Genomic DNA, 18,125 nt, shown 5'->3' with positions numbered 1-18,125 from the left:
AAAGCACTGACCCAGACATAGTGACTATGGACCTCCAGAACATCACCTGCCAAGCTTCTGCATCAGTGGATGAACTAGTGGCACTCTACAATACATCTCTGAGCAGTGTTTTTGATCTTCATGCCCCTGTCAAAAAGTGTGAGGTCAATTTTTCACACTCTGCTCCCTGGTTCACTCATGACCTGTGGGAGATAAAAACAGTTGAATGTGTCCTGGAACAACACTTCAGACAATCTCGGCTCACTGTCCATAAACTGGCCTTCCATGAACATCAAAGGACTTACTCAAAGTCCCTTAAAGATGCTCGGTCACACTTCTATTCCTCTACACTCTACACTCTACACTTCTGGCAACCTTAAGCATCTTTCTTCCACCATAAATCATCTCCTGAAACTACAATCATCTTCCCAAATTGAGGCTACAGAAGAGTGATGTAAAAGCTTCATTGACTTTTTCCAGAGCCAAGGTCAACAACATCCACTCTCTGATGTCCAGCTCTTCTTCTCTGCCTTCTCCTGTCATCGACCCTCTGTCTGGGAGTTCGCTGTCTCAACTCAATTTTACTGGCGTCAAGCAGAGCCACTTTGAAGAAATCCTCAGGAAGATGAAACCCTGTACCCATTCCCACAGCTCTGCTCAAATCATACATCCCCTTTCTCAGCCCCCTGATCACCCAAACTGTCAATCTGTCTCTTCAGACTAGTAGTGTTCTATCTGCCCTCAAGGTCACAGTCATCCACCTGTCCTCAAGAAGCCAACCATGGACCCAGAAGTTCTTGCCAGCTACAGACCTATCTCCATCTCCCTTTCCTGTCCAAGGTATTGGAGAAGGTGGTTGCTTCTGAGCTTCAGGACCACCTTAAACGCAACAACCTATTTGGACAATCAAGATTTTGTTCACCACACAGCACTGAAACAGCTCTGCTCAGGGTTGTGAATGACCTGCTTATGGCAGCTGATGCAGGATCCCTTTCTCTCCTGATTCTCCTTGACCTGAGTGCTGCATTTGACAATGTGGATGACACTATCCTCTTAGAGCACCACCACACCACCATTGGACTGTCAGACTCTGCATTTAAATGCTTTCAATCCTACCTTTCTGGTAGGACTGAGTATGTCTCATTGCGAGGATGCAGGTCTAGATCACTCCCTGTCACCTGTAGTCTTCCACAAGGATCTGTTCTCAGCCCCATCCTTTTTACCATGGGACGTATTTTCATTGCTATGCTGATGATACCCGGCTGTATATCAAAACTGCCCCAAACCCTTCTGCAGCCATGTCATGCCTCAGCACCTGTCTTAAGAAGATAAAAGCCTGGATGAGCACAAATTTTGTCCAGTTAAACAGCAGCAAAACTGAAACTCTCCTTACTGGCACCCCACACCAGATTCAGTCATCCCTCATACCTCATCTCACCTTTGACAGCCAGCACATACCCCTTTCCTCCTCAGTCAGTAATCTGGGTACTAGGTTTGACCCTTAGCTGACTTTTGATGACCATATAAGACATCTATGCAAAACCTCTTTCTACCATCACAAAAACCATCTCCAAACTCCTGTTTCTAACCTGTTCAGATGCAGAGAAACTTGTCCATGCCTTTATCTCCTCAAGATTGGACTACTGCAATGCATGCTTCACAGGGATCCCTGGCAGGGGCATCCAGAAGTTCCAGTACATTCAGAACAGCGCTGCCAGGGTCCTGATGAGAATGTGAAAACACGAACATATAACACCAATTCTGTTTTCATTGCACTGGCTCCCTGTCTCTTTCAGGATTGACTACAAAGTCTTGCTACTCACATACAAATCCATCCATGGACATGTACCTCCCTACCTACAGGAACTGATTATACCACAAACCTTCACCCGCACCGTCAGATCTGCCAGCAGCTTACTCCTCCGGGCATCCAATACTAAGCTCCGCACCATGGGGGATCGAGCCTTCTGCTCTGTTGTACCACGCTTGTGGAACAGCCTTCCTAACCATCTGAGGGCAGCACAGAGCCTAAACTATTTTTAAAAAAAGGCCTAAAAACCTTTCTATTCAGGAAGACTTTTTCATCTTAACTCTTATTACTATTTTCTTTATATTGTGTGTTCTATGTTGTTAATACTGTAGCACTTTGAGTTTCACTATGAATGAAAAGTGCGGTATAAATGAAATGTATTAATATTATTTATTATTATTATCTCACTCTTTCTCTCATTCACAGGCTGTCTCTACCCTCTCTGTCCTCTGTGTTCCCTCCCTGTCTGTGCTGTGTAATAGGAGTTATTTTCATCCCTGTCTCTCCGTGACTGTGGCCGCTGGATGGCTGAATATTTACATTTTTCACTCACTGGTGACCTTTCCCTGTTGCCGCTCTGGGAGCTCCAGTCTCCTTGCTGCTCTGCTGTTGACAGACTACTGACTGCAAATCTCATATGGACACAGCAAATGGTACACAGGGAGTCAGGGATAGAGGGTTCAGAGACTGGAGAAAGGTGGAAAAAAAGACAGAGAAAGAGCGAGAGAATGAGAGAGTCCGCTGGAACCAGGACAGTCAGTTGTCTTACTAAAAGTGGCTTGAAGACACAGAGGTGCTGAAGGTCTATCTGCATATGCAGAGATATGGACTGAAATGGTGTAATCTTTTACCTCTGCTGTCATCGTTTTTGTGATTTCCTGTCAGCACAGATGGTCTGCAGTAAACTGCCTGAAAAGAGATGTAAATCTGCGGTTCCAGGCATGCTCAGTGCCAAAGAAAATACTTGGTTGTAAATAAATGTTTTTTCTTGGGCGGCATAAGGTACTTTTTCTTTTTTTGAATGAGTGGATGTGTTAGCTGCACACCAGGGCCTTGTGAGTCATGTGAAGAGATATACTGAGCAGTGTGAGTGAAGTGAAGGAGAGGTGAAAGCCAAGGATTCACTAACCAGTTGTTCTTGGCTGATGCTCTGCGGTAACAGGAAAGAAAAGTTGAGTCAGTGAACTCCTCAAAGTTTGATGAGTGTTGATGTATGAGTATCCTGAAACTGGCAGAGGGTGAAAATGAAGGTGTAGTTTTAAAAAGCGAGTGACCCCATGTGACCCAATCTCTCTGCATTACTTGCTCTCTGTGCAATGTGTACACGTGTTTCTGAATGTCTGCATGTGTCCTTGTATTTTTCTGCATGTGTCAAGTGTAGCTTTGGTCTGTCTCTACCTGGATCTGTGGTTAAGTTTCATTCCCCAGTTGTACTCTGTTAAGCTGGAATATGACTTAAACAAGCTCCTAATGTACACACCACACCATGATTCCAGAAAACCAACACAAGATTTCCCTTACAGTTTGCAAATGGAAGAAGATTAAAAATTATATACTTTCCCACCAAGACAAGAGCTTCCTATCCTATCATTCCAATCTTCCAATTCAGATCATATACCCTTGTGTTATTCCCCAAATCAGAATGATATATTCCATATAACAATATTCAATTGGTTCCCATGTTACTTACGCCTCTTTCACACATAGTTCCCACTAAATTACTGGGATAACTTTTCAGGCACCACTAGTGATTTTCACTATTCACGCCTGAAGCTACATTCAGGAACATTCCGTCTTGCACCTTTTCACACATGCCATGGCAACGCCGGAATAGATGGGGCAAGGGGCAGTCCAGCAGATGGCAGTATGCAACACTTATGGATGCCAACTGCCATAAAACTCAACAGCAGAAGAAGATGGGGCGAGGCCAGATGTGTGTATGTGGTGGACTGAATCTGTCCAGTTTCCAGCCATTCTTGAAAAAAGGAGCTTGTCTGCAAACAAAAGAACTTGTATTGTTTCTTAGTTATCAAATCACTCATGAAAGCATTGGCAAGGCTAGCGTGACCCTATGCAGGAAATGTTCCTGAACATTTCAAGGATAGAATGCATGGGCTTTATACTTGTGGATAATATTTCTAATCCTGTAGAAAACACAGTTTATAAGTGGAAATAACCTGAGTGGCGTTGCTGATTGAATGCAGAAGTGACATGGTTTTTGTCTGCTAGTGTTTTTATTACAGCGTTTGACACATAGCCAACAATGAAAGAGAATGAATGAGAGAGAGAGAGAGAGAGAGAGAGAGAGAGAGAGAGAGAGAGAAAGAGAGAGAGAGAGAGAGAGAGAGAGAGAGAGAGAGAGAGAGAGAGAGAGTGTCTTAGTATTTAAGCATTGTTGAGGCCAATTTTTCTCTTTTGTCTTTTCCCAGCCAGTCTTCTCTTCTGTTTTGCTAACAGACATTGTGGTTGGTTAGACGACAAATGGATTTGTCTTCTGGGTCTACTCAGTACAGCAGGGATGTTGTGACTCGACATTTCTTGTCTTCAGGAAATACACTTGACAAAGTGTATTTATCCCAAAGATGCTTTTTGTCCACATGGTTTTATATATACTGGAATATATTTAAGACATTGAACTATAGACAAACAGACCAACAGACAGACAGACAGGCAAGCAGGCAAAATAGCAGAAGCTCCACATCTCCTTATTCTCTGTGTGTGCTTTATACTTCTTTAAAATTGTGTGTGTGTGAATGGTTGTACGTATCAGGCACCTTCCGACAATAATGGCTGCCATGCTAAACGAGAATGATGAGATGTATTGGGGAGGTGATCAAAGGACTACTATTTACAACCACTCTCAGCCTGCGGACTTGACGACCCACTGTAAGCACACTATACTGTACAGGGAACCTCTTCCATCATGCTTTTACTGCCCATCACTGCAGCTGTTAGACAGGGGAGATGGCAAAGCTTTTAGCAGACTGAGATACCGTCCTCATGCTGGACGGCGTGTATGGGCAATGCCATCAGAAAAGTGAATGACTGGGAAAGATAAGGGAAATGGAGGCGGGGTAGAGAAAAGAGAGGAGAGAGAGGGAGGCGGTGGGTGGATAGGTTGATGTCTGCCTGCCAGCTGTCAAAGGAAAATGCTTTGGTTAAATGGACACTGATATCATGCAACTCATTCAAGTTCCTGTGGATAGGCCGGGGGAGTTTGAGAATGAAACTAAAGTGTGGCGAACTATAGAGGAGAAGAAGAGTTCTTACCTGGAGCAGCCAGTAGCACCTACGGTGGAAGGTGGGGATGATGGAGGAGTGGACGTAGCAGCCATACAGACACTGGAAGGGAGTGAGACAGTAGAGCAAGAGAGAAAGAGGGACAGAGAAAGAGGACATTACACTACAGTAAAGTACAGACAATAGGCTGACCTCTCTGCTGACCATGACAGCTGTGACCTTTTAACCCCTAACCCCTTCCCTCCTTAGGATAACTCCCACACGGACCTGCTGGCAGATGGTCAAGCTATTGTTCTTGGAAACAAAGACAGTGACCTAGAGGGAGAAAGTGGATGGGGTTAACCAGTGAACACCTCAGCAATGTCCCACCATATGACTCCTTCCCTCCTTTCCTTCCCTGTCTTCCACTCTTAACCTGTCCTGTTTGGAGAGAGCCCCTGACAGAATGATTCACGTGCTCCTTACTCCACCCCCTCCTCCATCACCCCTCAGGGCACCCCAGCACATAACTAAAGCACAGTGTTATTAATATCCTTATCGTAAACAGATAATACTGTGCCTGGGGGCTCGTTACCGTGGAGAGAGCTAGGCAGGGCTGATAACGCCTCCCGGTATCTGGCAGAGGGGCCAGGAGACATTTTTCACCAGCCGGCAGCAGAGGCAAACGCAGCGAAGCACCGTCAGCGAGGAACAGGAGCAGGGCTGCACTTATCCTCTTCCCATCCTCTCTACTCCTCAATTCTTCTCTGGGAGACCCACAGCTTTCAGGGGACCCAGAGGGATGGCTAGCCTGCTTTTGCTTGTTTACAGCAGCAACAAGAGTCTACAGCACTCCACTCTCCCCCTTCCCTTACAAACTAGGAGACAGGCTGTGATTTTGCGCGATACAATATTTGTGAAAGGTGAGGGTAGGGTGAATTGCTCTTAAGACAGGAAGCTTTGCTCTTACAGGAATAAATCAAACAAGCAGGTTGGGAGGAGTGAGCTTCACTCCAATCCACTTTGATATAGCTGTTTGTTTAGAAATCAGGAGAAATCACAGCTGGGGTGATACATACATGTACACTATTAGTCAGGGTGTGCATGCACAAATGCGCCTGTGGACTCACACCTACTCTAACACTCACAGACATGCACGCACACATACTGGCACAGCTTCATTATTCAGCTGTGCGTGTTCAATAAGTTAAGGCGGGTTTCCTGGGGCACTGTAGATGTGAATGGGTAGGCGGTAAGGAGGGGGCAGGAGTGGGTGAAGGGAAGAGGGAAGGAGGGTGGCAGGGCATGAGGACGCTGGGCTACATAGCTTGGAGGACCGTGTGATAAATAGGCACCTTGAAGTGTGTTATGTGCTTGTCTTGTTTAACTAAAACCTAGTTAAAAAGAGCAGGGCCCGCAGAAGAAGTCAGTCTGTATAAACACTCATTTGCCAACATCAAACCGTCTGATTAATTATACCAGAGCACCACAGCACAGCTACGCAGGCTGGGCATATGATGAGAGACACATTACATAGCTAAAAAAACAAACACATCACACAAATGCACAAACATGTATGCGTGTGGCTGTGTGTGTGTTCCTCACATTCACACATACAGACATCCTGTGACCAATTCAATAACAACAACATTAACATGAGCCTCAACTATTTCTCCAGGTGTTCCATTGTTCCAATCACATCTATTGTGAATTGATTTCAACACTACCTAACTCTGTGTGTGAGTGTTTGAGATAGTGAAAGCATACAGACTTTCCCCCTGTTCTTATTTTTTGCTGTACTCTCATCCATTACAGCTGTCTGAAATAGGATGTATGCCTCCTCCCACTCCCATAGCTCTGCCATCCATTACTCCACGCTGGCAACGGACAGACACTTCCTCCCACTCCCACAGTGCATCTAACATCACATTACTACAGTCAACTACAACTGCTACCAGCTCACACATTTCTACTGTGCAGTTTTCTAAGTATTTATGTCATAAACTGTACTTTGTGCTCTTTTCAGGGATTAGGCATTTTGTCATACAATATAGTACGTGTGGACATTAAACTGTTTATGCATTTAACTACAGTCATATATTGCGATACCTTTGTGAAAGGTGCTTACAAACAGAAATGCCACCAACAACAACATATAACTGTAACTCTGCATTCGTTTTCACTGCATACAGAAAATGGCAGACTTTTATCAAATGCTGCTTGTGCGCTAAAGAAACTTGCTGTCTTGTTAATTCTGATTAAGGGTTTATTGATATATCATGGTTAATACTGCTCTAGCCTAAAGCGCTTGGCCCACTGAGAGTGGGCTGTTGCCGTGGCTGTGTGCAGTTGGATGAGGCTATGGCAAGCTCCTCAGGATTGGCAGGTGGGTCGGTGCAACAGGCCTCTGTGACTAGGGCGACTGGGGAGTGAATAAATTAGCCCCCAGGCTGCTTTCCTCTCCCTCTGTTTACTCCATTTCTCAACCACACAAAGCAGCGTGCCAGACAAACAAGCAGCTTAAAGCATAACACAACTGTTGCACCTGTCAGTGCCGATATACAGTCAGCATCAAACACATTTGCACACACACGCGAGCTTGTACGCCCTCACCCTCCCGTCACACTCCCACCAACTCACACACACACACACACACACACACACGTAGAATTAGACAATGAGCTCTAACAAAACTACACCCACTCGTAAACACAGAAATATTCACACAAGCACACAGACACATGCTTTTACACTCACGCACACACCCTTATGCACACTTACACAGGCAAACACAATACACCAAGATAGAAAGGCCGACCAAGATACTTTTGAGAGCACAAGCACGCCCACGTACACAAAGCTCATCATACTCGAGCGCTTATCAGTAATTCAAGACGCATATCAGTTACTGGTGTTTCTGCTGCTCTCTGCATGCTGAGCGTCTGGGTGACAAAGTGACGGCAGCAGAACCATTATTTGCTGTCTTTGGGCTGTGACAGATGACAGCACATCACAGGGCAAGCAATTAAACCATAATTATATACACATACACACATATCCTCTCATAAAATGTGCAGTCTCGCAGTGTATAATTTTGAAGGGCTTTTGCACGCTGATACAAACACACCGAAACAAATACATAGGTGTACACGTACACACACACACACACACACTCACGCATATGTATGGCATTTAATTAGTCTTTTTTCATCGCATTTTTTCAGTTTTCACAAATAGATTAAAGGTTTCACAAATCTGAAACTGTGTTTTAATGAGTCTTTGGGGTCTCCTTGGTAATTTAGTCCAGATTTGACAAGTCTAAGTAAAGTGGTTTTTGATTTAGACCTGGTATAACGTCGAAATATCATTAAAATCGCCCTTTTTTCTGTTTTCATAAGCAAGAAAAGGTTTCACAAACCTCAGTGGGTTTAAACAGTGTTAAGGCTTTTGCTACTATGCTTAACACTTTTTCATGAGTGTAAGTAGTAAAAAAATTGAGAATAAGCCGCTAAATATCATTATTTATGTTTCCCTTAGTTCCCTCAGGCAACTGGCGTCTTCAACTGTGTCAATGATCAAACCAAACAGCCAATCAAAGGTCATGGTCAGTATTCAAAGTGAACAATCAAAGGAGCGGACTGTCTATTCCGTCCCCGCCTTCAAAGTCTCAAAAGTCAACTTGACGAGCGAGCGAGTGTTGAGCATTTGTGAGTGCATAGGGAGGGTCGAGCTTGCGGTCGTCACAGCCCGTGCTCGTGGGACTGCATTTGTGCATGCGGAGCAGAAATGCTCTCTCGTGAGGATGCTTTCTGCTCGCGGGTACTGTTCTCTGAGCTTACAGAGCATAAATGCTCCTTTCTGTGTGTTCCTATCATGTGCATGCGCCTGGTTTTTATGTGAGTGGGTTTTGAGACTAATTAAACACCATACATATATGAATTTATGTTTGGTGCACTGTCGTGTTGGGGGTCGATACACAATAGAAGAATGATACACAACACACAACAGTTTAAAGAATTCACAAGTGGCGTGACCATAATATATTCATGCGCTGTCACTGCGGACAGCAGGAAAAAAAGAGTTAAAGCAATGTGTGTCCTCTAAAGTCAGACACTGATGCAGCAAATTCATTTAGAGTTGTCACTCAAGCAAGTGGCCAAGGCGATGAAACGCTGGCCCAATGAGAGGGTATTATTGGCTGGCCTGAACACGCCCCCCCTTGGGGTGTTAAAGCGGTCCCGAGTGGAGCAGGATCGCAGTTCACACAGGGCAAACAGACCAGACAGCCTAGTGATAAACAGCTTGTCCTAAATAAAGCCTTCAGATATTAAGGCAGGGCCACCACCGGTTACCTGTCCTGCCTCTTGAGGCCACAGCTGCCCCTGGCCTGCCTGTTGCCCTGATGACACCTCACTTACATTCATCCATCATGGCTGACAGGTGTCAGGCACAACTAGAAATGGGTTAGTAAAATGTAAAATCTGCGGAGGCAAAACTGGCAAGCAGACACACCGTTATAGTGAGACTGAGAGAGAGTGGAAACTCTCTCATTAGACCATAATGATGTGTGAAGACAGTCCTAATCAGAGCGTGGCACCTTATTTATGTTGGCAATTTGCTGTTTTCCTGCCGTGATTCAAACGTCTTACTGTCAGAGGCTGCCACACATTTGTCCGTCTGTTGGATTGTTGGTCCAACTGGGAAGAGCACACATACACACACATGTGTTTGTACTTCGATCCTTGTGAGGACCCTCATTGACATGATTGATTCCCTAGCCCCTTACCCCAACGTTAACCTTACCCTAACCCTCGCCCTCAAGCAGCCCTTTATAGATCTGTAACAAAGTGAAGACTGACCAAAATGTCGGCATTTTCCAAAAAGGCCCTCACTCCCATGGCCTAAAACTCAAATTAGTCCTCACATAGATAGATGTACAAGTAAACACACGCACACTTGCTAATAAATATAAGAAATATGCACCTGCACACATAATATGCCTGGCATTTTGTTAAAAACTATTTTTCCCTATTTAAAAAAAAAAAACTAAAATTCCTGTGTCCAACTCCAAGTTTCCAGCAATCATGCCCAGCCAACTGTTTCAAGGATAGTTTACTTATGTATGACTCCTTTGTCCTCTAATGCTTCCTTAAACCTGCAGTGTGGAACTTTTACATATAAATGAACATCCGTTAAATTCAAGCCCTTGTCAAATGAGTTCACACAATGCTGATTAAACCTGTCACTGCCAGATAAATCGCTCTGTATTTCACAGTATACAGAGTTTTTAAATCTGGTGTCGGGTTTGATATTTCCGCACCCGGCCGGATGAATGCATACTGCCCACAGAGCATGAGCAGTATGCATTCATCACCAGAGACCTCCAAGCAGCTAGCTTTAGGTTAGCCTCTGCTAACTTGAATGGGGATAACTTTATTGTACGGCCCTTCTAGGCTTTCCAAATGTTATCAGACTGAATGGATCAAATTCTGATAGTGACACAAGTCATTTCACAGGGGTTGTGTCGCACTGAAAACAATTTATCCACCGTTTTATAGCTGCAACAGTAGCAACGGAGTAGGCTATGGTGGAGCCTATGACGTAAGCACATGTCGACAGTGTTTTTGTAATTACTCTCACTGCCAGAGGGGGGAGACAAAAAAAATCTACAGTTGGATCTAATATAAATTTTTCAGCTCTTGCTGTATTGAATGACTTGCTTCGCACTATTATACAGTTGTTGACATGGACATCTACCTGGTAAAGTCACTTCTGGCTCACTGCTTCATTAGAGGGAATGTATCATTTTGTGTGTGTGTACTTGTGTGTGTGCATGTTTGCATATGTCTGTTCACATGGATGCCTGAGGCAGGTGATTCAGCCTGGGGCACAGCAGCATAAATAGAGCTCATGCAGCAGCCAATCAGGCAGTACTATCAAACCCCATCCGGGGAGGGAACGCAAAATCCATACTCAATAGAGATTCATGGACCATGCAAGATTCGAGCTACCCTGGCCATTGACAGCATCCATGATGACTATTGATCAACCAACGATTTCTGGCTCTATACAGACGTGATTAGATGACTTACGGCTGAAAAGTGCCACTTCCAGTTTGGAGGATGAGCTCATTTTCGACAGATACCGTAATGCTCTGCATTTCACCTGCTGTCTTTACAGTCAGTCGCTCTGCTCTCCCAACCGTTCAGCGGGAATCAAATTATCTGTAGTGTCTGGTAGGGTGGCACTATGCCCAGAATGCCCATAATATACTGTATCTCTCTTGCATTTTGGATTCAGAGAGAAATGCACAGATCCTGTATGTTACTGGCACAATGACTATGGCTTTTATCCCAGCTATTTCTTTCTCTATTAAGATTCTTCTCCTTCTTTATACCCCTTTAAATAAGCCACTACTTGTAAAGTTGTAACAGTATAATTCTTTAGTGCATCTGAAGACTTAAGCAACGGTTGATGAGACATTATACATAATAAATCAAAAGAGGCTTAGATTTATCTCCTCGGTCCTCTCTGTTGGACCAGCTGCAGCCTCTAAATCAGTCAAAACTGAGTGGGCTACAAAATGAATTGGCAGGCTTCACCCGAGCTGGAGGAAAAAATGAAAAACAAACCTAAATTTCTCAACAAAGCAAAACAAATGATGCTCTGGAAAAATGCATGTGTTATGGAAATGAGTGTGCTCTAAAAATAGCGTACTCATTGTAAAATAAACACAAACAGTTGATAAACAGGCCCTGAAGAGGAGAATTAATTAGCCACGCTGGACGCGTAAACACAGCTATACATCAAGTTCAAGAGGAAAACAATAACAGGGCTGAGGCAGTTAGAGAGAAACCCCTGACCGCTTGCCACACCGACATACCTGACTCTCTCTGGCCTCATTCCTGAGGCTAAGGAAGACAAGAACAAATTCAAGACAAATGAGAGGAAAGACATTTTAGGGAGGAAAACTGTGGTGATGAGGTTGGGTATAGAAAATGATGAGAGTGAGATGAGAGGCAGAGGACAGAGGAGAAGAATAGAGAGACAGAAAAGATAGAGAAAGGGATTGTGGGGCTTTTGCACGTGCCAGAGGAAGCTCATGCACATGCCTATGCACGTCTGTCTCCCTGACTGAAGACACGGTGTCTGTTGATGCTAATGCTAGCCAGCTGGGCTCACGGCCAAAGGCATTAAGTGGAATCGAATTCCACCAAACTAGCTTTAATCAGCAGGTTTTTAAGGTTAGAATTACTCTCCCTCTCCTCCAGCCCGCTGGCCAAGGTTAAAGCAGACACAGGCAGGGGCTGGGCTCAGCTAATGGGATGGAAGGGTGGCATGGAGCCTACGGCATGCCACCATACACCAACACACACACTAATACACAAAGGCCCAAACACACATAGGAACAAACACGCACGCACTTTACTGTGTGCCAAGTTACACCTGCAAACTACAATAATGCACATACACATACAGAGACAGAAATATATCTATATGTGACTGCACACACAAGTGCAAGACAACACACACAAGCACGCAAACATGCATTATGCACACAACCGCGAGAGCACTGACACACAGTGACACAAGCTGCTTAAAAATTCTCAGCAGGATCGGGTCACAGCCAGACTACATGCAAAATGAATCATCATCATCAAGCCAGCAACATCATTACGACACAGCTTGGCAAAAAATATAAAAATAAAACAAAAATATAGCGAGTTGGGTGTTTCCTTGACATCACAAACTATAAATAGCCAGTGCTACAGAGTGAAAAGATGAATGCAGACCATAAATGTAATTGCTAAAGGCTTTATAGACTTAACTATCAGTGTCTTCATAGACAAATCAGACTGATAATCACATATTCATGTATCCTATAATATTTCAATTAACACAATCCTGTGCCAAATGGATATAGAGTACACATACACATCAAACATCAAACAGACCTTGAGCAGGTTTACGTTACCGTGGCTACTGTACATCTGTACTGAATGCAGCACTGCCTAAAGACCTATTCACTTAAAGTAACAAAAATGTTGAAAACTTTACATAAAAAGAGGGGTGAAATGGCTGGACGAGTAAATATATCAGACTGTTTTTTATACTTCACAAAGAGCCAGTAGAGGCCTTGCCTTGACCTAAGCCTACAACAGCAGTCAACACATTGATGCCTGTCAACAAAGGAAAGCTCAGTAAACCTTGCAGCGCTTCTGTCAGCTTCTCAAAAGTCAAACTGTGTTTCTATAGTACCCACACTATGAGGAGAGGCCCAAATGTTCTCTTTCCACTTTCCCTCACTCTGGATTTCATTTTTCTTATCTTTCTCCTCTCTTCGACTGACTTTGCTCCACACATAAGAAAGTGGCCTTACTTTGGAGATGTACGACAGATTAAATTAGCTTAAGTCAAGGTTTTGTTTTTGAAATGCTAATAGGTTGTCTTGCAAATTTACGTTTGAACTCCGTGCATCTTGATAATGCAAAATAGCTTTAGTTAAAAGTGCATGTGAGGAGATCAGCAAATTATACTAATGTGAGGGATGACAAGTTACAAATGGATGTTAAGTATATGTGTAAAAGGTAAAATAGCAAATGGAAACCAGTCATTATCTCAAGACACCACTTCCTTATCACCTAACCTATGAGCTGACCTCTAGATTGCCTGTCTAGAATAGACATGTAAAAAATGTCTCGCAGCGAGAAGAGTAATGAGCATCTGTTTGCATTACAAGCCTGGGGCTATCAACCACGACAGGCACTTCATTCCATTAAAAGTGGAGTAATGGATACAGCAATCAGGTTATCGGGCCACAGTTTAAAGACACAAGATCAGAGGTCAGGTTTTAGCTGTCATTTTTAGTGAGTGGGAAACAGCTGAGTCTAAGAAGACGTTCCCGTACCTGGTGTCTCCATTCCGCTTAGTCAAACCCAAATGCATGTGCTGGAGAATAGCCAAAGCGATATCAACACAGAACATTGATATGAATTCCCATCCCTTAGATCGAAACAGGGAAGGAGGGGATATAGCATTACAGGTACAGATGTAGCTACTAAGGATGTGCAGAAGGCCCAGTATTTATATTTGTATCTGTATATGTTGAGGCAGCAAAATCATTTGTATTTCAATAAAAGTGGTAAGAGGGTTAAAAATCCTGTTTTTGTTTTTATTATGCTTTTAATTTTAGAAAATTAAAGTGTTGCAATAAGTGTTCATGAAGTGTTCCCTTGGGAGCACTTAACTTGTATCAGTAGCTCAGCTTTATCTCCGGGGAACACCCCCAACTTCGAGAGTGATGTCCAAATTAGGAAATGTGCATCATGTAGCAGGTGGATGTGACTCCCCTCGTTGAGACCTGCTGATAGATGTAACAGTGGAGCAGAGGAGAGAGACTGAGATAGCGATATAACTGACCTGCCCGCTGGTATTTAACATGTTGTTTTTTTTCTTCTCGAAAACAAATACTTTTAAAAATATTTGTATAAAACAAATATTCATAAAAAACCCACTATTTGTGCTTTGCCGAATAACGTATTTGTATTGGGGCTCACCCCTAGTGGCTACAGTAGTAGATGAACAGTAAAAACCCCCATAGAAGTTTGATGTGGCTTAAGTTTTTGCTACTCAAAAGTCAAAATGTCCCATATTTAAAATTAAATAATCAATTAAGCATCACATGGTGAGGCTGCTGCTGCTTAATAAACATAGATGGCATTGTTTGAGTCTGTATGACCGCCCATTAACCTTCCCTTGTGTTAGCTGAGGTAAGGATAAAAGTGCCACTGTGTGGAGAAGGGGAGCACGTCCTCTGCATTAATGAGAGCAAACCATCCAACCCTCTGTTTCCCCCTAAAACACACACACACACACACACACACACACACACACACACACCCGGCGGAGACCTGCTAAAGATGACATCACAGGCTCAGCCTCCCTGCCGTGTGTTATGCCAGGCAGACGTGCTGCCTAATTGTAAGAGAGGGCTCAGATTTGTAATGCTGTGCAGTTCTGTTAGGGCTGATTAGCGGTGGATCACGCCTTCTCCCCCTGCCGTGATCTATAGGCACTCCAAATTTCCAATATCTCCGGTGTGAGCAAGGAAGAGCTGAGAGAGACTGTAAATCATGACAAGTCCTACTGAGCAGAGGAGAGAAAATAGGATGGATGGAAAGGGAGAAAGAGAGTGAGCGACGGAGAGATATTCAGCTTGTATGGAAACATGAAGGGGGGGGGGGGAGAGGAATGGAGAAAATTATTGAGGGAATGAGGTGATGGGAGAGGGAGTAGTGCACATATAGAGGAGAGAGGAGCACACATAAGGGAGACATGAGAGAGTTAGGGATGGAAGAAGAGAGAAGAGGAGATATGATTACCAAGGAAACAGCAAGAAAAAAATTCCTGCCGGGGAGAAAGAGACAGAGAGTGTGGAGCAGACAAAGAGGAGAAAGAGCATGGGGGGAAGAAAGGGAGTGGGAGGACAGAGAGACACAGAGAGAGAGAGACAGAGAGAGGAGAGGATAGAATGAATGCTAACAGGGAGCCCAAACCCAGTACTGAGGCTTTATCCTTCACAGGCGGAGGAGCAACAATCGCAAACACATTTTCTCTCGCCCTGGCCCTAAGAGAGATAAAAAAGCAATTTGTATTCTATTCCTATTCAGCGTCGCTTGGCCTGTTTCTCTGCCTGCATATTTGTAAACACAGCTTTGTCAGAGCAGCTTAATCTTTCCAACACAAACACAGACTACAGGAAGGAGGGGCGAGAACGGGTGAGGAGGGAGGAACAGTGATGAGGGGAGAGAAGGGTAAAGGATGAGTGAGAAGTAGAGAGGAGGGGTGAGGAAGGGTAAGAGGGTGAGGAGCAACGGAGGGTCATAGGAGAAGCGAGGCAGGGCATCCAGGATCAGAACTCGTTTCTGTCTCTGCTACTACGGGATGCCCCCGTGACGGTCCCACTGTGTGTGACGTACAAACCCACAAACACACACACATACACAAACACAAACCATTGGCTGACCCATTCCCCCCCTATTATTGTGTCTACCCACTGGCCATAAGTCCAACAGGCCAGATTACTGACAGAAGCAAAAGAACACGCATCACATCATCCCTCATAATATGGCCTGGATGTGACAGATGGAAGAGGTGGGCTCTTGTGCTTCCTTAACTGTCACCATGCCTCTATTTAGTGCTTATGCTGCACATTTAGCCTGTCGTGGAGCTTGGCATGCAATTCCAGGTTTCAGGGGAACCAAAGTCCACATTCTGTACAGGCCAAATCACAGTCATGTGGAAGGACAAACACATCACCGACTATACATTAAACCAGAGAGCCTGAAGTAGAGAGAGAGGGAGAGAGCGAAAGAGAGGGGGACTTGGAAGTGGCGATCGTCTGGGTGCACATTCGCTCACGGAGGCGTGAAATTAGGCAGAGCGACACCTGCCAATACACATTGCATTAAAGCGCATTAGGTTCCGCTCTCCACCAAACCCACACTCTGGCCTCCATATCGCTCTGTATCTCTCTTTCATTCTCCCGCATTCTATTTCTCCATACTCTGAGATCTCTTTATTACGGCCCACAGTGCCCAATTAAAGACTGATAGCTGCCCCATCCCTTCCTAACACTGCAGGGAAGATGGTGCTTCACTTCAGAGCATGGCAACAACCTTCATCAGCTTCTATGCACCTCGCTTCTACCCCCTCTCCTCGCTCCTCCTCCTCCTCAACCCCCCCCCCCGGCAGCACCCCTGCCCTGCACACCCAATTTGGACAGCCAGGCTCAGCGGCGGGATTAGTGGGATTGAGAACAATGACGGTAATGACAATGATCACAGAGGTACTATGGAAACAGCAGCAAGTTCAGCCAGACTGTAGATTCTGCCTCCTGTCATATCCCCCTGAGCAGATCTACGACTTCAACAACCAACTGAATTCAAAAAAGTTTAATAAAATATAACAGGGTTTATAAAAGGTCAACAGCATAAAACTGAGGACTCCACTGTCAACTAGATAGATAACCAGACTGACTTGGTAAATCACATACAGTATTATATGTCCTTTGTGGAACATTAATCTGACTTTATTCCACTATAGATGAAGATATAGCCAAAAAAACTTTAACTTGCTCATATTGCCAATGCTTATACTTCTGACTGTACGTGTGTGGGGAGACCGAGAGCCCTGCAGACAGACACACAGGCAAACACACAGTAGACAGATTTGGAGAGACTGGGATTGCCACAAACAGACAGAGAGGCAAGCAAAGGAAGACAGGGAGAGCTGCAGACACACAGCAGGCAGATGGAGGAGCCTGAGAGCCCCCAGGCAGCCCTGTGATGAAGACAGTGGGGAACGCAACTGAAGGAGTCCATGTTATGTTCAGATTGTGATGAGGAAGGGGGGGGCGGGGGGCGGGGGGGGGGGGGGGGGGGGGGGGGGGTGGTTATGGGGGTGGGGTAGGCAGACAAGAGAGAGGGAGTAAGAGAGAATGGAAGAAAGGAAGAGAGGGAAAAATCAGCCAGTGAGCCAAAGAGAGGGAAAGGAAAGCAAATGAAAAGTGACACTTTAATTCAGAGGGCTTCTTCTGCCTGAGTTATTATGAGATGTTTGTAAGCTGGCTTGTTCATGCATCTCCCCTGGCCTCGTGCCTGGTTCCCTCTCACTGAGGAGACCTGTGGCGCTAACCTGTCTTTATCTGAGCTACACAGCAGGGGACAGCACTCTGCCACCATCCTCTGCTTTGATCCTCCCACTTCCACCATAGCTGCCTCACTGCCTTGCAAAATGTCTTTCTGTGTCCTGTTGCGGCTTTGATATGGCCAAAGTCCTCCTTGCTCCCTCCACTCTTAATTAATTGCGATTACTCAAATCTGGGCGCAAAGGTTAGCTTTGGCTTCACAGAAACACTTTTGGGCTCAGCGGTGCACTTGTACTACATATGAAGATAATCACAGAGAAGAGAGAGAAACGGAGAAAATACATTCAGAGGAGTGAACATGTTTTTTTATGAGAAAGAGATGCGCACAGAAATAGCAACAGAAAGACAGGGTGAGAACTAGGGCCATAGAAACAAACACAGAGAGAAAGAAAAATAGGACTGAGACTA

The 18,125-nt window shown here is 44.6% G+C and overlaps 1 protein-coding gene across 1 annotated transcript in view; it reads right to left on the bottom strand.

The window, feature by feature from the left end:
- Positions 1 to 18,125, bottom strand: part of camta1a (calmodulin binding transcription activator 1a) — a 158,614-nt gene that overhangs the window by 55,417 nt on the left and 85,072 nt on the right. The window contains exon 3 of the mRNA XM_044351738.1: positions 5,060 to 5,131. Within this exon, the coding sequence (XP_044207673.1) occupies positions 5,060 to 5,131 (72 nt within the window). The remainder of the gene's footprint in view (positions 1 to 5,059; positions 5,132 to 18,125) is intronic.

The sequence above is a fragment of the Thunnus albacares genome, chromosome 5, assembly GCF_914725855.1.
Source record: "Thunnus albacares chromosome 5, fThuAlb1.1, whole genome shotgun sequence".
Taxonomy (NCBI): domain Eukaryota; kingdom Metazoa; phylum Chordata; class Actinopteri; order Scombriformes; family Scombridae; genus Thunnus; species Thunnus albacares.
The sequence above is the reverse complement of the archived record's forward strand: the minus strand, read 5'-3'. Positions and strand labels throughout refer to the sequence as shown.